The 22,195-nt window shown below is 37.7% G+C and overlaps 1 protein-coding gene across 1 annotated transcript in view; it reads left to right on the top strand.

Moving 5' to 3' along the window:
- LOC114650953 (GRIP and coiled-coil domain-containing protein 2) overlaps positions 1–22,195 on the top strand; it is a 107,354-nt gene that overhangs the window by 33,276 nt on the left and 51,883 nt on the right. Inside the window, exons 10-12 of the mRNA XM_028800909.2 lie at positions 24–143; positions 15,943–16,107; positions 19,382–19,486. Of these exons, the coding sequence (XP_028656742.1) occupies positions 24–143; positions 15,943–16,107; positions 19,382–19,486 (390 nt within the window). The remainder of the gene's footprint in view (positions 1–23; positions 144–15,942; positions 16,108–19,381; positions 19,487–22,195) is intronic.

Genomic DNA, 22,195 nt, shown 5'->3' with positions numbered 1-22,195 from the left:
GTCTATTTTTTTTTCTTTTCTAGAATCTTGTAGCTGAATATGACAAGCTGACTGAACAACTAGATCTAGAAAAGCAAAGAGCAAATAATTGTGAACGTCAGGTTGGAGAAGTTAAAAGTCTTCTGCAAGCTGCTGTCCTGCAGGTAGAGTTGAGTCAAACTTTGCTTTTCCACTGTGCACAACTTTAGGTGACACTTGCTAATTCCATTGTTTCTGTTTAAGTTGTGTTTTCTTTAGTCTGTAGCCACTTATTTTCTTAGTTTTAGTTAAATACAAAGTACCTAATTATTTTGTTTTTCTATATTTATATCACACATTTATCAGGCTAAAGGTGAATCTTGTATCTTTGGACATAATCATATCATATGTTAGTCGTACCTGGTTTTGATGAGCATTTTCAGTTTAGTCTCCATTACATGATGATGGGATGTTTGACTTTTGTGTGCATTTTCATTTTTTGCTGCTTTATACAACCATATTCTTGTTGCCTTTCATTGAAGCCATACTGCAGTTTCTGATTGATGATTCTAATAGTTATATATACTGAGATTGAGTTATATATACTGTACAGTACATCATTCTTGCCATTTAAAATAATTTTTATTCTAGATCTATTAGTTTTTGCCTTTTTATAGTACTTTTATGGTAAGGCCCATTCCATAGTACAGTACAGCATTGCATCAACACTTTAAAAGAGGCTGATTTTCATATTTTAAGCACTGGCAGCCTTCCTAATATTACCTAGAGGCCCAAGTTATTCTTTCTAGGGCACAGTATGAATGCATAAATACCTAGTTTATTAAAATGTTCTTTAAATTGATGATTTTTAGCAACCAGTTTAGCATGATTTTAGCAAAGTCATGAATTAAATATATTCTGCCCTTTCACTGTGTAGCTTGCAAAGCTTGACAGATAGGTAAACTAGGTGACAAATGGAGTCAAGCGCTGAAGCAAAATGAACAAATTTACTTAAATAACTTGATCCATATTCAAATCACCAATACTGTGAAACTGTGAAAGCATACATAAAATCATATGATCTTAAAGAAATGTTACAAAAGAAGCACAATCACTACAGATGAATTAAAATGTATTAAAAAAGAGGAGTCAATCATATATGTTTTTTTCAACCATTTCCACCATGCAGAACCACCTAACATAAGCTGTGCTACTTTAATGCAAAAAAAGTTCACAAAGACATATATACATTATAATAAGCTTCAAACATTAATGATAATAATGCTGTCATATTACTTACAAACAGTTCTTTCTGAAGGTTCAGTATAGACAGCTGGAATTAAACTACATTACAATAGTAAAAGCCGATGCAATTAAGGCTCAGTGTGAGAAGAGGGAGTGAGATTGCATTCTTGAGGATGTAATATGATGATACAACTTAAGATAGAATGTGAGTGCATCTTTAAGGATGACTCAAGGTTGCATCGTTACAGAAGAGGCTCCAAAGCCTGTTTACCTTTTTTTGTTATGTATTGTGCATCCAGAGCCTTCAATTTGAAACTTGTGACCGGTTATTATCTATTCTTCCCATGTCTACCTACTTTTTTCTTTCAATTATACCCAAAAAAACATTAAGTAAGGTAAGGTTGATTGGTGATTTGAAACTGACACTGTAAGGGTGAGGGGTGCTGATATAGACAGGCACCTGATCATTGGCTGCCTCAGGTCCTGTGCCTAGTGCTACCATGATCTTGAATAGATTTAAGTGGGATTCAGAGTGTTATTTCAAAATGTTTTGTCAGGAGGGGTTGGCAAAGTCACTATTTTGTATCTCAGAGATAAAAATTGTACTATTTATACTGATTGCAATATATGTCAGTAATTGCATATTGGCAGTTGACCTAATTAATGACATAACTGTCAGCTCCTGTATTCATGAGGAGGATTTTTTAGATAAGGGGAACAGAAAGATTTCTGAATGATAAGAGGCTTTTTGATTTAACAAACTGAACTAATTGTCTGCTTTAAAGGTTCTTAAAGCTGCATTTCTGTAATTTTTCTTTTTTCTTTTAACTTACTGAAGTACAGACCTAAACAGATTTGATTGGTTTTGTTAGATCAGTTCCTCTGGGTATGATCGCTGCTGCCATCCTCTTTTTGTATATAATATAAAGAATGGGTCCATTGCCTATATTCTTGGTCTCCTATGATCATAGTGTGTGGTTTTTTTTTTTCACTTTTCAGTTTGCAAGAACATTATACTCATTGTTTACTAGCACATAATTGCCATAATTCTTCTGATTTTCAGCTTCATATACAATCCAAGGTTTTATCCAATAGTGACATGTATAAAGTAAAATTCTTAATCATCTGTTGCACTGAGCTACAGTCGGACCTAGCTAAGTCGACCCTCCCTAAGGTCGAAAACCTCCCTATGTCGAATTACTCGTTAGTCCCCGGCCGAATTCCCATAAGACCAATGTATTTTAGATCTCCTCAACTCGAAAACTTTTCGGCTCCCAACCTCCGTTAGTCGAATTTTCTATGGCCTTATAATAACTGGGTTATTATTCTGAGGCTACATTTCAGAACACATGGTCTGGAAAACCAAGAAAAGGGACGCAACGTCCTACCTTAATGCATTCCACAAGGGATTAAGCGACTCTCTGAGGGTAGGACATCTATTTTGAGACCAAAAATGTCCGAAAACTAAAGGGAGTGACTAGAATAATCCGCGTCCCTTAGTGCTCCATGAGTCATAACCAACCGGGTGGTGTCTGGAATTTCCAAATTGTCTCAAGAAAGACGTTTTTAACCCATTTTCCCTTCACCTTTGTCAGTCTCTTTTCGGGAGGAGCCTTGAATAGTGTTCGTGTCAGTGTGCTTCTCCATAGTCTCCCGTGCCCCGAAAATGGCAACTGGTAAGCGTAAGCTTAAAACGTTGTCAATCGCGGAAAAAGTTACCGTCATCAGAGCCGTCGAAAAGGGCAACAAGAAGAATGTGGAAATTGCAAATCAATTTGGCATTCCCACAAGTACATTCTCCACTTTTCTGAAAGAAAAAGAAAAGATTTTGAAACTGTACAGTGAGAAGTCGTGTGGCCATCAGAAGAGGATGAGGGAATGTGAGTATCCCGTCATTGAACAATGCGTTTTGAAATGGTTTGTGCAAGCGAGGGATAGGAACGTTCCTATTGATTGGAAGCTTTTGCAAGCAAAAGCAGAAGAATTTGCCAAAGAGTTGGGCCATTCAGAATTTAAAGCCAGCAATGGTTGGCTGGACAAATTCAAGAAAAGACATGGAATTGTGTTTAATAGGCTATGTGGTGAAAGTGCGCAAGTGCCAGAAGAAGATTGCAGTCATTGGATACAGAAACTGCCAGAAATTGTTCAAGATTACAGTCCTGATGACGTCTTCAATGCAGACGAAACTGGTTTGTTTATTCTTCAAATGCACTCCAGACAAAACAATGACTTTCAAAGGTGAACCTTGCCACGGCGGAAAGAAAAGTAAGGAGCGCGTGACTCTTCTTTTGGGCGCAAACATGAGTGGGTTAGAAAAATTACCTGCATTGTTGATTGGGAAATCATTGAAACCCAGATGCTTCAAAAATGTGAAATCGCTACCTATGCATTACAAGGCCAATAAGAAAGGTTGGATGACATCAGAGCTTTTCTCCAAGTGGCTGAAGAAAGTGGATGCAGCGATGGTCCGGAATAAAAGAAGAATCATTCTTTTCATCAACAATTGCACAGCACATAACCATATCCCTGTCATGAAAGCTGTGACAATCAAGTTTTTGCCGCCGAACACGACATCTAAGCTTCAACCTCTCGACCAGGGCATCATTAACAATTTCAAGTTGCGATACCGCAAACTCGTGAGAAAATTGCTGCGGGATATCGAAGATAAACGCCTACTAGGAATTGACCTGCTAGAAGCGATGCGTATGGCCCGGAGAGCTTGGGATGAAGTTCCAGAGGAAACAATCAAGAATTGCTTCAAAAAAGCAGGTTTTGGACAGCAAACTGTTGAGGATTCAGAGGAGCACTTGGAGGGAATGTCAATGGAAACGGACGACGCACTTGCAAGTCCCGAAGAATGGTCCACGGTTCTGACAGCTACTGGTGCCAATAAGGAAGTGTCCTTTCAAGATTTTCTCGAAGTTGACAGTGCAGTGAATGTTTGTGGAGAACTAACGGATGCTGACATTATTGCTGAGGTGGCAAACGAGGAACAAAAGGAAAATGAGAGTGGGGATGAGGAAGAATACGGCAACAATGTCGATACTCAGCCTGACCCCGGCCGAAAAGAAGCGAGGCAGGCTATTGACATACTGCGCAGATTCTTGGAATCTACGCCGGATCTTGAGGAAAATGTGTTTCGGTCCATTGACGAGATTGAGGAGATTGTCGAGCGAGATGCATCGACACATCCACGCCAAACGAAGTTAACAGACTTTTTTCTCTAAAGGTACCCTGTTTCATTGCACTGTTCGATAGTATATACTGTAGATGCATGTACCAGTATGTAGCCTACATGTATACGTATAAAATGACAATATAATAAACGGTTATATAATAATTAAGCCAGAAAAATAATGTCCTTGATTAACCCGCGCCTATTATGCCGTTTTCCCTAACTCAAACTCAGTAAGTCGAATTTTTTTTCGGGTCCCTTTGAGTTCGATTTAGCGAGGTCTGACTGTACTAAACCGGTCATTAATGCGTCCTGTTTGTTATAATGTAAGATGGTTTATTTTTCATTGATTTACCTATGCCTGTACACTTAATAGATGATGAACATTATGTATCATTGCATCCTGGGCTGCTGCACCAGTTTTCCCTGTCTTTAGTAATCTTGTCCATTTGTTTGTCTTCTAGTAGGCTATTCTCATTTGCATGCAATACCTTTTTTTTCTTAACTATGCTGTGTAAAGAAAATAGTCATTAAGTTATTTATGCAAAAGAAGAATACAGTTTGCAGGTCATGACATGTCATGATCTACCTAGAAGTTAAGGAGATCTAGAATCTCTCCCAAGAATTTGTTGAGACTTTTAACTTCTCTTGATAATAGTCACATTGATTTGCCTGTGTCCTATTATAAGAATTAAGGGACATCAAAGAATATAACATCATTTTCCAAAACCTGTTTAATCTAATTCATGGTGCACCCTCACTCACACAGGGCCAACTTGGACTTGCTTCACTTGCACATCTTTGGGAGGTTGTTACGAAGGAACCATATCCTAAGACATTACTTACAGATATGGGAAAGTATGGAAATTCCACATAGATGACCAGGCATAAAATTCAAACCCAGGACTGGGGATCCATTAGATAACAACCCTACCTTCTTTTCCAGTTGGTCACCCACAAACAATTCTAGCACAAAATAAACTGATACATGAACTTGGTCCTCATATCCTCTTCCACTAGACAACTAAGTCAGTCACAGTTGTATGCATTCATCTGAATTCAACTGAATTTGAAAATAAAGTCATGCTTTTAATAGTGACTTTTAACTTTGTTTTAATTTTATATTGGTGTAACTTGGATATTACTTAATAAAACAATAATGACACAATACTTGCTGTTTGTAAAATTCCCCACTAACTTAAGTGATTCTTTATCTTCAGTTACACATTGTACACCCATTGTGCTCCTTCCACCTTCCCCTTCTACTTCCTCCCTTTTACCTTTGTATCTTCACTGCATTAACAGGCAAAATATTGTGCTTCTTACTTTCTTTGTAATTTTTATCGTGGAATTAATTTTCTCTACTTACTTTTTCTTTTGCATATGCAGGCTAAACCAATCCTTCTTACCCTCACCTTCTTAAGATTTTGAGTCGATGCATTCTTTAAGGCAATTTGGTTATCTTAAGTGCAGTACATAATACAGTTACTTCCAAATTTGTAAATTATGAAGACTAGTGGTTAGTGATGCAGCTACTGGAGTCTAAATGACTAGTGTGTGCATAAGTATTTCTACTTCATCTCCAGAAATGTGTAGTTTAGATTAATTAGCAAATTACAGTGTGATTGATCATTGGGTTGTATATACTGTGTGTGTGTGTGTGTGTGTGTGTGCGTGTGCGTGCGTGCTCTGTCATGAACTGGCACCCTGCCCAGTGTTGTTTCTTGCTTTGTACTCAGTTTTACTGTTGCGATCACCCTGATCTGTGAGCACTGGTAGATGAATCAACATGTATAAATAGATAGATAGATAGATACTTTATTAATCCCAATGGGAAATTCACATTCTTCAGCAGCAGCATACTGATACAATAAATAATATTAAATTAAAGATTGATAATAATGCAGGTGAAAAACAGACAATAACTATGTATAATGTTAAATGTTAACGTTTACCCCCCCAGGGTGGAATTAAAGAGTCGCATAGTTTGTGGGGTTTAGCCATTCAGTGTCCAATTCACCAGCCTGCAGGTCTCACTACAAAAGAAAGAAAATTCAGTTGCTTGATTTTATGTGCATTATTTTTACATTTAGCAGAAAAATGTAAGTTGTCAGAGTTCCTTAACAAAGTGGCAATAAGCTATTAGAAAAACATCCATAACGTTGCCATCTGCTGGAGGTTTCCCAATCAGAAAATTTCAAAGTGTTTTTGTTTCAGTTTTGTAGCTTCCAAGTTAAAGGTGTTCCTTCTGTGCAGATGGTATTTACATCAAATATACCTTCACAATTTTTTTTTTCTGTTTACCATCCGATGGATTATTCATGTTTGTTTTCTTTGACTTCTGATTTTGTATCCACTCTTCTGTGTGACAGTTGCTTCACATTTATGCTAAGCAAAGCAGGATATTTTCAAAAATATTACTGTAACTAGTTAGCTTAAAAAGCAGTGGCTCAGATTTTTGCTAGGATGTACATCACCTGCATTTCCTACAGGACATTTTCACATGTCATTGTCTTGTATGCTAATTTTAAAATTTACCAAAAATGGAGCAGCAGCCATGGACACTGTGAGAAGGACTTTAAAGTCACAGTGCTTATGGGCAACTTCAAAACACAGCAAGAGAGAAAGGAATGGGAAGTTAAACTGATGCATAAATTTAACACATTACAAAATGGTTTAAATAGAGACAGGAGTTTTATGACCAGATATGAGGATTGTTTACATCTCTTTGACTGACCCAGACAACCGTATTACTGTTCCACATTGCATGGAAAACTCATCAAAATCTTCAAAAGACTTGACAGTTATCATATAAAAAGATCTTGACTATACGTTGTTATCCTCTCTTACTAAATAAATCTTAGCCTGGAGAGGTCTATTAATTTTCTACATTTAAGCTGACCCACTTAAAGTTTTTCCAATGTTGTATCTGTCCTGGTATCTAAATAAACACAACAAATTCCAGTTTCTTTATTGCATCTTGTCTGAAGAATGGGCCTGAGCTGCCTCGAAAGCTTACATATTGTAATCTTTTTAGATGGCAATAAAAGGTGAAATTTTGCTTGACTTCTCATCATGTACACATGTAAATATAGAGTAAAATAAACAAGAATTTGAATGTACACATTAAATTATATTTAATTTGAAGCTAAAGACATTGGGTCAAATGAATCAAACCAGCTGAATAGATACAGTAGATACAAGATGGTTTAATGCCTCTGTGCTTATCAGCCTTTACAGATCTATAATGGTATGTGTTTGTGTGTTCATTTCTTTTTCTTGATCATTCAGCATGTGCTGTAGTAGGGCTAGCGAGCTGTCAGCTGTCTTCACATATTAAATTTCTTTGAGTATGGGAGTGTCTGTTTATATGTGCCTTTGTTTGTTCTTATTGTATATATAAATAAATTGTGTATCCCAAAAACTACTCATTGCAAAAAGTCTGCAAATCAGTAGGCCTGGCCCTATGACCAAATAGAGCAGACTGCAAAAATCACTGTTAACTGCCATGCGAAGTGTCTAATTTATCATTGGACATACAGTATCACCATATATGGAAGTAATGAAAAAAAAAAACTATAAAAATAGGTTACATATTTATCCAAACTCTTGTCGGCAATACTTCATAGAAAGGTGATGTTTCTGTTTGCATTTCATCTATACTTCTGTTTTCATAAGTTAGTATCAAGACAGATTTGGCATTTTTTGCTTTGTGTCCTCCCCCACCATAACCTATCATGTATGGGGGAGGAGTGAAAGCTTTAGATTCGTCAAAAATATCGATCTTTGATTTTCAACACATCTTGATGTTTTAGGTTCCTCTGATACCAAAAATATCTTGAAGATTAGTATGTGTGTGCATTCGTGTGTGTATCTGTGTCACAATTTCTTGATGGCGGTCTAGAGCAAAAATGGCTGGACGGAAAAATACCAAACTCTAAACTTAAGTCAGTTATGAGATGGCAATGTGCTGACTAGTTTTTGAGCCAAGTCATTCAAGAGAAAGGGGCATTCTAGAGGAACCCTCAAATACCGTAATACTGCAATTAATCATGAGTTTGCCTCGTCAGTTGCTATCATAATGACCTATTTTATGATTATAAAGATCAGCATCAGAGCCTACTGATGCTCACGCAAAACCTACTGACACTCACATCTGAATTTATCTGTGTTTTTCCTAACAAAAAACATTTTAAAGTAATTTGAACTATAAGGGAGTGACTAAGGAACTGAAATTTTCAGGTTTGTTACCTGATTATCTAGTTGGATTTATGCCAGAGCTCTGACTAAGACCTGTGGGACATCCTGAGACTTCACGGGATCCCCTCAAGGTTGCTGGATATCATGGCCAGCCTATACACTGGTACTGTGAGTGCTGTGCAGGCAGAACCTCTGCGTTTTTCCCCTTTCCCAGTTGATTCTGGGGTTCATCAGGGGTGTGTTCTGCCCCTACTCTGTTCAGTGCTTGCATGGACTGGATGTTGGGCAAGGTCGTGGGGGTCCAGCGGTTGTGGGGCATCTGTTGGTGAAGAAAGATTCACTGATCTTGACTTTGCCGACAATGCTGTGATCTTTGCAGAGTCAATGGAGCCCCTGATCGGGGCTCTCGAGAGAGTGTCTGGGCTTGCGAGTGTCCTGGATAAAAAACAAAATCCAGGCCTTTAATGAACTCTTAGGCCTCTTAGTCTGTCTGCGGAGAGAGTGTCAACCTTGTCGAGAGGTTTACTTACCTTGGCAGTGACATTCTTGTCTCTGGGGACTCTTCCTATGAAGTCAGTAGATGGATTGGGATAGCATGGGGGCATCATGACGTCGCTGGAAAGGGGTGTGTGGCGCTCCTGATGTCTATGCAAAAAGACAAAGGTCCAACTCTTTAGAGTCTTGGTGCTTCATGTTTTGCTATATATGGTTGCGAGACATGGAGGCTATCCAGTGACCTGAGACAAAGACAAAGACTGGACTCCATTGGTAGTGTGTTTCTTCGGAGAATCCTTAGGTACCACTGGTTTGACTTTGTGTTGAATGAGCGGTTGCTCATGGAGTCCTAAATATGGCACATTACCTGCATTGTGAGGCAGCGTCAGTTATGGTTCTATGGCCATGTGGCGCAATTCCCCGAAGGTTATCCGGCTCGCAGGATCCTCATTGTTAAGGAGAAGAGTGGCTGGACCAGGGCAAGGGGACGCCCACGTAATACCTAGCTGTGGCAGATAGAGGGTCATTTCTGGAGGGTGGGACTGGACTGCTTGCCAACCAGGATCCTGAGCAGTTTTGCTGTGTGGTGGATACGGCAACGTGCTGTACCAGTGAGTGCTCCCCAACCTGACCTGACCTCTGATTAAGTCAATTAAATATGTTTAACATTTTGCTCTATCAACACTTTTCTATTGTGTGGTTTGGGTTTTTGTCCTCAAGAAGGTAAACTTGATTACCAATTTCATCTTTTTTTTGCATTTCTGTTAATCTGCTGCTTATTTTGCATCATCTATACTAGGGTCATCTGATTTAAATGTCGTTATTCAAATAAATGTTTGTGTTTTAAAAATCATACCTCAAAAGTAATTGTTTGTTTTGCCTCACACTAATTTCAACAATTTATTACCCCAGACATGATATTCCATTGGTATTTTGAAGACTTGCTTTTGCACATCATTCCAGGATCAGCCAGTTTATATGGTATATCTGAATAGTTAGCTCATATTATCCAGATGAGTAACCTTGGCTTCATGAAAGCACAAAACTTTTCTACACAATTCTAGAATGAATGTGTCATTTTTGGGGATTGGTTTTCCTCTTTACCAGCTCCCATATAAAATTGCAGAAATGTTGGCATGTTTGGATCAAACTTCACTGTCTGACCTTATCTATGCAAAGACTTACATATACTGTATATATACTTATATATTGTGAAAAATCCTCCCGGCATAAGACAGACACGGACTCCAGATGTCCCAAAAACATGCACTGTTTAATAGAAATACTGCACACACACAATTCCGTGCACAAACCACAAGGCTCAGTGCTTTTTACTTTTCTTCAGCCACCTCTACTCCTCTCTCGCAAGCTCGGTCTTCTCTTTCCCGACTCTGGCTCTTCGAATGGAGTGAGGCGGCCCCTTTTATCCCGCCCCGGATGTGCTCCAGGTGCTCCGTAATGGTCTTCCAGCAGCACTTCCTGGTCTGGCGGAAGTGCTGTTGTCTTTGGCTCAGGAACCATCCGGGTGCCCCCTGGTGGCGACCACAAACCCCAACAGGGCTGAGTTTCCCAGCTCTGTGGTCCTGATGGAATCCAAGGGGGCTGCCATCTTACGTCCAGGGGGAGGTATTGCCCCTCTCATGGTTCTTCCGGGTTCAAGGTGTCACGGTGGGGCAAGATCCCCGGCCATCTGCCACTTTATATATAAATATATATATATATATATATATATATATATATATATATATATATATATATATATATGGTTGAAATAGTTTTTACTGTCAAATAATGCAAAGAGTACGCGACGCATGTTTCGCCCTAATTCTGGGCTCATCAGGCCTACACACTCTACTGCACCCCCCTCTCGGGGAATCGGACGTCAGCGCTAGTGGTGAAGCATCTAACGTTGCGCCTCGGTGTGTGGTTCGTTCATTTGACAGCACGTAGGTCGGGGTAATTACATTCATAGTATTCATAGTCTCAATCACAATCTGATATATATACATCTTCCACTTGATAGTCATGATCCTGAGATTTATTCATTTCCTAAATTCTGACTTTTATCAGCTTGATCCTGGAGGTCTTTTTGAAAGCTTGTTGCTGTCCATAGTAGACTTGTAACTTTGATTTGCACTGTGCAACAGGGACGAGCCACAAACAGGAATAAAATGTCATTACTATTTATTGTTGTGGACACTTTTTGTGACTGAAGACAAAGAAGAAAATTAAAATTAGTCAAAACCTTTTATTAATACATACCAGGCAAGGGTAAAATGTCAGAGAAACACAGTCCTAGGACACCGCGCTTCATCTGCCTCGAGCGCAGATGTCCTTGTTCTTTTATACCTTTCTAATCTCCTGATCGTTGACCACGTAAGCAAAAAATAGCATCCTGACTCATTGTACTTTTCCAATTTTTGTAAAGTCATTACCCTAAAGGTATATTTTCTTGTCACACACATCATCAAAAGAAAACTTCCAGAAAGTATACATGCTTCTTGTCACGTACGCAAAACACAAACAAGTTTCATCACTCTGTCCTATTTTCTATACACACATACATTTTGTTCAATTACATCTTTTTATGTTTTCACACTCCTCCCTTTTTGAACAAAAATGATGTGGGCCTATATAATTCTATCTTGAAATGGTTGATGAAGGGGAAGGGGGAGAGAAAATGGAAGAAGCTATACGAGACATGCGCTCCTCACATTGTGTAAGTGCACTTTTGTGCCAGTGCATATGTTGTAATCATTTCTGTTTGCCTGTAATGCTACGGATCTACTGCCACATTACATTTGTGAGTTCAGATGACTCTATGCAACTCTGTCCCACATGCTGATTCTTAATTAGTGACATTGCATCATAGGTTTTTCACAGGGCCTATATATGCAAGATTGCTGTACAAGAAATTCACAGGGGCCTCGCCAACCAACTGAGACTGTAAGATCTGATGCATGCATATCCATCAATCTGCCACAGAGAGTGTTGGGTGGAATTGGTGGTAAATGAACTCACTGCAGTGCCCCAAGTGTTTTTGCAAGTGATGTTGCAACAGAATGACTTCATTGAAATTGCTGGAGGAGTTTTATTTATTTATTTTTTTCCAGTTTTGCACAGTATTTTTTTTAAAAAGCTCTACTCATTCATGACACCTTTCCTTTCATGCATTCAATATTGCACCTTTGATTCATAACATAGTACTTAATTAAAAAAAATTGCCATTTAAAAATGTTTCTCTTAAATTTTTATTTTATTTTTTACTTTGTATAATATTGTTATTGATGCAGTGTTATTTGTGCACCTGTACTGTATACTAAATTAATTTATTCAAAATAGGCAATAATGCATTAAATAAATCAGAGTAATGAGAGTTGCTGACTATTCACATAATACTTATATCAGAAGATAATTGAGCGAGGGTTGTTGTTTTAATGACTAAGATAACTACCATGTGTATAAAAAACATCCATTTGAGTAAAATACTAATATATAGTGTAGAAGAATGCGACATATTAAGAACCTTCATTCACCCATGTACTGTTTTTGTAGCTTCTTAAGCCTGAGTTATTAAATATTGTCTAAACAGAATAAGAAATGTAACTGTAACTTAAAGTTAATCAAATATTAAACTGTATAATACAAACCAAGTGCATGAGCAGGAAATACACTGAATTTCATGTTCTATATTCAGTTATTGGTAGTCAAAAAGTCATGAATACCATATAACACCGACAAATATACTTCCACTATTAAAAGGACAAATAATGTAACTTTAAAGAAGCAATTTGCACTTACTGAGGTAGTTTATTATTGGGTCAGCATATATCTGAAACAGGTAGAAATGCTTCAGATGAATGTTGGTAGTAAGAACAAAATTTACAACACATTGATCCCAATATTAAACCTTATAATATTTGTTTTATGACAGGAGTATGCCGACAAATTTTGAAGTAAAGGGAGTAAACCATTAGAGAAAACAAAAAGGATTAAGAGTTTGTGTGAAAGAAAGGAATTGTAATTAATTTTCATACTACAATGTTGCAATGTCAAATTAATGCATTTTTTTTAACCACTTCAATGGAAGTAATCTATACTGTATGTGTCTGTGTGTATATAATAATCCAAGTTTACTCACTCACTTATTAACAGAAACACAATTTCCCATTTTGGTAAAAGCAGAAATTTGGTGGAGTGGTTAGTCCAGGACATGTCGATTATTTCAATATTTAGGGGTAAACCACCCCCAACAGAAAAGTAAATACTCCAAAATCTCAAAAGTGATCTGATTGTAGTTTGGTGAACAGTGTTTTATTTATTTATTTATTTATTTTTTTGTTATTTTTTGGTAATTAATGAGTAGGGTGTTCTTAGGCAGCATGTCCTGAGAAGTGATCACAAGGGAAAATGGGGCTTGCGGTTCATGCTAATGAATGCTTGTAGCGCTAGAATATCACTGCCCAAGATGTGGCTCTAATCCCCGTGGCTTTTGGAGTAAAGCTGTAACTGACCTTCCTGCATTGTGCTTTCCTTTAGTTTTCCTTGCAAGACTAAGCATTGTAATTGTTTTTCCCCTTAGGATTTGCCCCACGGTTTAAAGGGAATGAGTCTCTGTGTTTATTTGGGGTTGGGTGCACTTGAAGAAATACTTATGCAAGGAAAATGATGTTTGCCTTTGGAGTAACTCTACAAATGTTGGAACATTCTGCATAACAGTCTTCTCCACTTTGTAATTTTATTATTGAGCAACATTCATGCAAACCCACAGAAACTCTGTTACATTTATAGCAATGGGTAAAGGTAGATTAAAATAGCAGCGAGAAATACATATAAATAATATAAACATGTGGCATAAAGATGAAACCAAGAAAAGCTGGGGGTTGACAGCATCAGCAATCTTCCTCTGTTTCTGCAAAAAAAAAAAAAAAAAAAATAACTTTAAAAACAGTTAACCTATTTCAAAATCATATTAAAACTTAACATGTTCAAATGGAAAGTCAGCTTTTTTTTAACTTATTATTCACTTATGTATTTTTTGAACTTTTTTTATTCACTTTTGTGGTTAAGTGTATGAAACGTACGTAGTACAAGGTTAGGATTTGTGGTTTGCTCTACTTCTCATTTCACTGTCCATCATTTTCTAGTTTAAGTTTATTTTGGATTTATTTTAGTTGTATTTTTTCAGTTCCCCGCATTCACTGAGGTAAATTGTTGTTTCCTTACATATGGTCTATTTCAGCTTATTCATTGCTTTTGATCTAAACCCTGCAAAACTTTCTAACAAGATTACAGTTCAAAGTGTTACATTCAAGTCTAATTGAAGCTACAATTTTTACAGTATGTGCTATGGAATGAAATTATATTTATACCCAACATTCTCATTATTCCTGCTAAATTACCTGTTTAAATTAAAAACAACATCAACAAAGCAAAAGGTCAGCGATCACTAGTAAAAGCAGGATTTGACCTATGGCAGGAATGTTTGTTGTAGCTTGTTCAAGAGTAAGCAGCTGTAGTGAAATAATAATTTTAGCCACTGGGAAAAAGAAAATGATTTACTTACGTAGTTCTTCTGATAAAACCGATTAACTGATGGAACTATAACTGAGGCCAGTTGTCTTAATAATTTTCCCAGGCAAAGCTAGGTAAGACATGTAGTTCTTTATAATGTCAAAATTAAATTAAGTATTTAGATTTCTTCAGAATTATGCTGAATATAAAAACTCAAAATTTGGTGAGTTTGTCAGTTTTTGTGAGAAATCCCTCTAAATATGTTAAAAGGTGTGCCTGTTTACATTTCAGATCCTTCTGAGTTCAGTTGTTCAATAAATATTGCTCAATACATATTTGACTTTCTGAGGTCTCACATCTAAAAGAACAGAGCAGATCAATTCTGCCTTAAAGAAGACATTAGAAATGTTGGAGAAGGTTATAAAAATATTAGAAAAGCTTTAATCCTTTCTGAAAGTGCATTGAAGTTCATTGTAACAAAATGGAAAAGACACTCCCAAGGTCATTTTGTTTTACCAAACTGACCAGCACTACAGGAAAGGCAATTGTCAGAGAAGTGTCCAAGGGGCCAAGCTGTAACACTGACAGAGTTGCACAACCATTTACTGGTAATGTTAGAAACTGACCAGACATAAACCACCTCTAGCATTTCACAGATTCTGTTTGTTTGTGTGGGTAGCTAGAAAGAAGTCACTTTTGAGAAATCCCAACACTAAGTAATACCTGGAGTGTACTAGAAGCCATGCAACAAAATTTGAAATCTTTTGAAAGAAGCATTTGCAGTCTGATGAGACTAATGTTGAGCTTTTAGGCTGGAATGTAAAATGCTGTGTTTCCCTCAAATCAGCTACAACCCAGCACCTTGGAAACACCATTCATATTGTCAATAATGGTGGAGGCAGCATGAGACTCTGCTGTTGCTCTTCAGCAGGGCCAACTGGTAAGCTTGCTGCTATAAAGGGCAACATGGATGGAGCCAAGCAAAGACAAATCCTAGTCGAGGTCCAATTGCAGTTAAACACAGGTCTGTCTATGTTTATGATATTTTCTAGAATTATAAAAAAAAATTAAAGCCATTTAAAATTTTGCATGTCAAATGGTTAACATTTTAAAATCAACTCTAAGCTTTAGTACAGTACAGTAGCTTTTACTATATAAGGTAACTTCACCGCGAAACCCAGATTTCATTTATTCAGCTTGCGAACTGCTACTGCCTTATTACCTCTGTCCATTACCATTTTTCCTTTTTCAAAACATTACACTTTGTCCAAGAACTTCATTTTGTTTTAGTGTTTCTTCAAAAATAGTATATTATCAATTATTAATAAATATTATTATGTTTTTGTTACAAACAGGAAAACCAGTTGAGATCAGAAAATGAGGATTTTGCTGCCCGATCTGAAACACTGCAACACAATGTCAAGCAATTAGAAGTACAAATTATGGATATTCAGAAGGCAAAATTGTTTTTGGAAAAAGAACTGGAAGGAGAGAGACTTCTAAAGGAGCAAACAGTTAAGGTACTGTCTGTTTTTTGGAAAAGTGTTAATCCCTGTCGCAAGTTCTTTACCTAACAATCCATATTTTTACTAGTATGACTAATGTACAACAAAGTGGACATTGCCCATTCTGCTAGGCTTTTTAGTGGTACACAAGGCCTATTAAGACAGCAGACTTAACAGGGGTGCAGAAATTTAGCTTCACCCCCAACCTGTATTTTTGAGAAAAATAGCTTAGCTGCAGATCTTACTTCATCTGAAAACAAAGGTATAATGAGAGTTGAACTGACATCTTTGCTAAGGCACCTTCAGACCAGAATGCGCCAAATGAACATCTAAGTTCAAGCAAAGAGCTGAAATTCAGCATGTGACAACTTTTAGGGGGAAAATAAAGCACTTTTGAGCATTACAGCTACTGGAATCTCTTGTTTGCAGTGATTGCCTAGAAAGTTTGTGCAACAAAATATTAGGTTAAGGGTCCCATCATTTTTGTTCATGCCATTTTTGTTTGTTTCATTATTTGAAATATTCTGTTGAATCAAAGCTCCAAAGCAAAGTCTGGTGGTAATTACTTTTGTAAGTCTCAAGTTATTTCAGATACAATTGTGGGCTCTTCTTTTTTTCATGGAGGGGCACTAACAAATTTGTCCACATCAACATTAGAAGACAGGATATAAGACAGAAGACACAAACAAACGTATAAACAGAAGATGCTGTCTGTTTACTGGCCAAATAGAGTTCTGATTTATCTTGGCACAGAAACATTTTTACCATACCAAGGCATTATGAAGATTTCCGAGGTTGTGAGAAGTTGCATATCTCTGCTCCTTTTTCAAGTGGAGGCCTCTTTTTGCATTGGAGTATACTCTTGGTTTTTGCTACATGATGTGGTGTGATGTTGCCTTCCTCAGCTTGCTGTTAGGCTCTTTGCTGTGTCCTCTGCAACTTCACAGAGAAAAGCTTTTTGAAATAATATTGCTTTTCCATTAGGGCTCAGTCACTGGCGCAGAGCTTGGCTTAGTAGAGTGGTTCTTAGAGCTAATTTAGAGTGTCCAATTCCAAGACTCTATAGAGCTTAGTATACCACACAGAAAGAGAGGTTTATCACCTCAGAGAGGGCGTTCAGCTGCACAAACAGACTGAAGAGATGAATTTAGCTAGTTTTGAAGGAATGTGTAACCTCTGGTGATTGGAAAATAGAACTGGTTTGTCTTCAGACTGTTCAAAATACAGCTACTTGCCTTTTAAGACGTTCATACAAATGGACCCACATCTCCTCAATTTTATAATCTCTACATTAGATCCCAGTTCAAAATTCTGGTACTCATGTACAGAGATCTGCATGATCAAGCTTCTGAATATATCACAAACCTCATTTAGCACTACACCTCAGGCTGTGCTCTAAGATCTGCTCAGTTAGATCTTCTTTTGGTTCCTTATACCAGATTAAAGACAAACGGGGATCGTATATTCCAGTCCATGGCTCAAAGGTTATGGAAAAGTCTTCCACTGACGTTGAGATCAGCAGAATTTATTGAGTTGTTTAAGGGTCAACTAAAGACGCATCTGTTCAAACAGGCATTTGTGTAGCTTTGCTGTCTGAGGGTGACTTTTCTATTGTTCTTATATGTTATTTTATTTTATTCTATATTTTATTGCTCAGCACTTTGTGACTTTTGTCAGTAATTGGTGCTTTATAATTTTTTTTAATTAATTTACTTACTAGTGTTATTTTTGTCCATCACATCCAACAAGAGCTGTGTTTGCAATTAAATACCACAAATGAATGTCCTTTTGGACACTTTTTTGTTTGAAAGGATCTCTGCAGGGGTGTCAGCTCAACTCTGATTTGCACCTTTGTTATCAGAAGCAGTACAAGTTTGACTAAAGCATTGGTAGATCTGTAGTTCATCCATTCACTTTAGTGTTCACTCATTAATGCAGGTCTTGAGTGCCAGTAAAAGTGTAGCAAAATGAGCAGTGCCCACCTTGTCCTACACTGTCCAGATCTAAACACTAGTGTGGAGAGTCGCTTGTGTACTGAAGAGTCTATAGCTGCAGGTTGAAGCTGCCCATTCCTGTACTTTGTATATAAGAGCCAGATCGAATGTTATTTACCTATTTACCTTGATTTATTTACTTACTTCCCACACCGTAAAGTCACAAGTAGACTGCAGAGCTTCCAGTGTACATATACAAAGTACAGCGACGGCAAAAGTGTGACATGCATTCTTTCTCCGATGTAGAACCCTCGTCATCATCTGAGTCACGTCAGGTAATACATATCACGGTCTGTGACGCAATATTTTCTCCATAAGACGCACAGACATTTTCACCCGCTTTTGGGTTCATCTTTTAATATAATTTAATAAAAAGATAGGAGAGAAAAGGTAAAGGCCTAAGAGATTCTTATCTGATTTGGTCACTAAAATATTTTGCTAATGTTCTCTTATTATGAGGAATGCACGACATGACAGAGAACCATACCAAGCCATATAATTTAATACTGTTTTTGATTAAGAGCAAGCATTGGCTGCTAATTTAGAAACTGGAGAGAAAAAATACTTACTGTGGCCCTCTAGCAGTTGAGTCTGAGATCTTTGCTTTTCAGCCATTGATACTGTGTGTTAAAACAATGCGACAGTGTATGCATGTCAGTCACCGTGTACTTGAAGTCAAGATGGCATCTAAGTACTAGGTGGATCATGTTGGAGAGCAAAATGCAGAGCCTGACCTTTGGCTCTTCAGGTGGCAATTTGAAGTTTAGTGAGAGTTAAAAACATTCCTCTCAAAAGGTGCTTTGCCGAAGAAGGTTATTTAAGAGATGCAACATACAGGACAGTTCCTGTTACACATGGTCTTTTTGGCATTTTGACATCAACTTCATGTGTTAATGAATACTTATTTTAATGGAATTCATTGAGTTATATGACCAGCCCAATTATGTTTCGAAAAAGTTAGAATTAGTAGTGCCAACTGAAGTTTTCAACACTTTGGCATCAAGTGAAATACAGATTTTTGAAAGAGTTAAGAGGTCAGATTGGGCACAGGTGGTTGAAATGTGTTTCTAAATCAGAAGATGAAATTCTTCAGAAACTGCTAATCTTTCTGTGTGCATTAATATTATTTAACATTAATATGTGTGTATCCATACGAAAAAAAAGTAAATCATTAGTTCAAATTTATAAAAGAATGGCAAGGACAGAGTCCTAGGATTAGTACACCTTCTGCATTAAAAAAAGTAGTGCTATCACTAAGCAGTGATAGTTAACCAAATATTTTGTTTTATTTTTAGGATCACAGTACAGTATTAAAAGAAGTTGAAGACCTGCAAAGTCAACTTCAGAAGCAGAAGCAACAGTTTTCTCAAACAACTCAGGAGCTGGAACAACTGAGGAAGGTATACAATGTTTATATTTAAGGAGATTACTGGTGATTGTGAGCTTAATTGATAATCACTGATGAAGCTCTTAAAATTTGCATACAAGGTACCACAAGTTTAATTAAAACAACACCAATAATTAAATATTGATTAAATCCAAATTTTTGTGTACAGTAATAATGTTGAAACAATTTTAGATAGCTAATGAAGTGGTGAAGGTAATTATTTGTTCTACTAGAATTCTGTGCCTAAAAATGTGTGTTTACTATATTTGATTTATTTAAGGTATGTAATATGGTGAAGAGTACTTATGCTTATGTCATTTTCCAAATTCGATGTTACATTTCTGTAGATCTCCTTTAAGTACTGGATTATCAATTTACTTTTAGATCATAGGTAAAATCCTCCATCCATCCTTATAATAACTCTGCTTTATTAGTTAAGGCAAGGTTGAGCCTAGTCCAGCAGTGCAAGGTGCAAACAGGGACCAGCTGTGCATGGGATGTTAGTCTATTTCAAGGCACATTTGTGCATACATCCACACTTACCCATACCAGTCCAGTTTACAGTGACCAATTAACCTAACATCCACATCATTAAAATGTGGGAATCAATGATAGCACCTGAAGGGAAAAGTGGGGGGGAAAAAAAAAAAAGTCCCACACAATGGAATGGCTGAAAATCAAACCCTCTGAGGCAATACTTCCAAACACTGTTTAACCAATACTTTCACTGAGTATGGTTAACTTCTTCTTCTTCTTCTTTTGGCTGCTCCTGTTAGGGGTCGCCACAGCGGATCATCTTCTTCCATATCTTTCTGTCCTCTGCATATTTTTCTGTTACACCCATCACTTGCATGTCCTCTCTCACCACATCCATAAACCTCCTCTTAGGTCTTCCTATTTTCCTCATACCTTTCAGCTCTATTCTTAACATCCTTCTCCCAATATACTCGGCATCTCTCCTCTGCACATGTCCAAATCAACGCAATCTCGCCTCTCTGACTTTGTCTCCAAACCGTCCAACTTGAGCTGACCCTCCAATGTCCTCGTTTCTAATCCTATCCATCCTCGTCACACTCAATGCAAATCTTAGCCTATTTAACTCTGTCACCTCAAGCTCTGCCTCCTGCTTTCTGGTCAGTGACACCGTCTCCAACCCATATAACATAGCTGGTCTCACTAACGTCCTGTAGACCTTCCCTTTCACTCTTGCTGATACCCGTCTGTTACAAATTACTCCTGACACTCTTCTCCACCCATTCCACCCTGCCTGCACTCTCTTTTTCACCTCTCTTCCACAATCTCCATTACTCTGTACTGTTTATCCCAAGTATTTAAACTCATCCACCTTTGCCAACTCTACTCCTCGCATCCTCACAATTCCACTGACCTCCCTCTCATTTACACACATGTATTCTGTCTTGTTCCTACTGACCTTCATTCCTCTCCTCTCTAGAGCATATCTCCACCTCTCCAGGGTCTCCCCATCCTGCTCCTTACACTCGCTACAGATCACAATGTCATCAGCAAACATCATAGTCCACTTGGTCTTCTGTCTAATCTCGTCTGTCAACCTGTCCATCACCATTGCAAGTAAGAAAGAGCTCAGAACCAATCCCTGATGTAATCCCACCTCCACCTTGAATGTATCCGTCACTTCTATCGCAGACATCACCACTGCCACTCCTGACTTTTTCATACAATACCACAGCTCCTCTTGAAGCACCCTGTCATATTCTTTCTCCAGGTCCACAAAGACGCAATGCAACTCCTTCTGGCCTTCTCTAAACTTATCCATCACTATCTTCAGAGCAAACTTCACATATGTGGTGCCCTTTCTTGGCATGAAACCATACTGCTGCTCACTAATCAACACCTTACTTCTTAACCTAGCTTCCACTACTCTTTCCCATAACTTCATGCTGTGGCTCACCAATTTTATTCCCCTGTAGTTACTGCAGTCCTGCTCATCTCCCTTATTCTTAAATATTGGGACCAGTACACTTCTTCTCCACTCCTCAGGCATCTCTCACTTTCCAAGATTCCATTCCAATTTCCAGATTTCCATTTCCAATTTCCAGATTCCAATCTGGTTAAAAACTCCACTGCCATCTCTCCTGAACACCTCCATGCTTCCATGGGTATGTCATGTGGACCAACGGCCTTTCCAATTTTCATCCTCTTCATAGATGTCCTTACTTCCTCCTTGCTAATCCGTTGCACTTCCTGATTCACTGTCTCCATATTATCCAACCTTCTCTCTCTCCCTCATTCTCTTCATTCATCAGCCTCACAAAGTACTCTTTCCATCTTCTCAACACACTCTCCTCACTTGTGAGTATGTTTCCATCTTTATCCTTTAACCTGCTGCACATCTTTCCCAGGTCGGTCCCTCTGTCTAGCCCAGGGGTCGGGGAACTTTTTTACCCATTACCCCAAAATTTGTTTATTTAAGTCACCGTTACCCCCATGATTTGAAAGGAAAAAATAGTTGTTTTTAAATTCAAATTATTTATTGAGTTTGTTTTCAAATATAATATAAAAATAAAAGGATAAATAATAAAAAAAAATAAAAGGGCAACCTTCACTTGGCGAAATGGTGGTGTTTCATCTTTGAAACAATGACATTTGTGTATCTATCTATCAAAATTAGGGCATTTTGATGTCATAGCAATTTGAATATCGTCTGTGGGCTCCAATCTGTTTCTGTGTTTTGTTTTTATAT

Source organism: Erpetoichthys calabaricus, chromosome 4, assembly GCF_900747795.2.
Source record: "Erpetoichthys calabaricus chromosome 4, fErpCal1.3, whole genome shotgun sequence".
Classification (NCBI taxonomy): Eukaryota; Metazoa; Chordata; class Cladistia; order Polypteriformes; family Polypteridae; genus Erpetoichthys; species Erpetoichthys calabaricus.
This window is presented reverse-complemented; position numbering and strand designations above follow the sequence as displayed.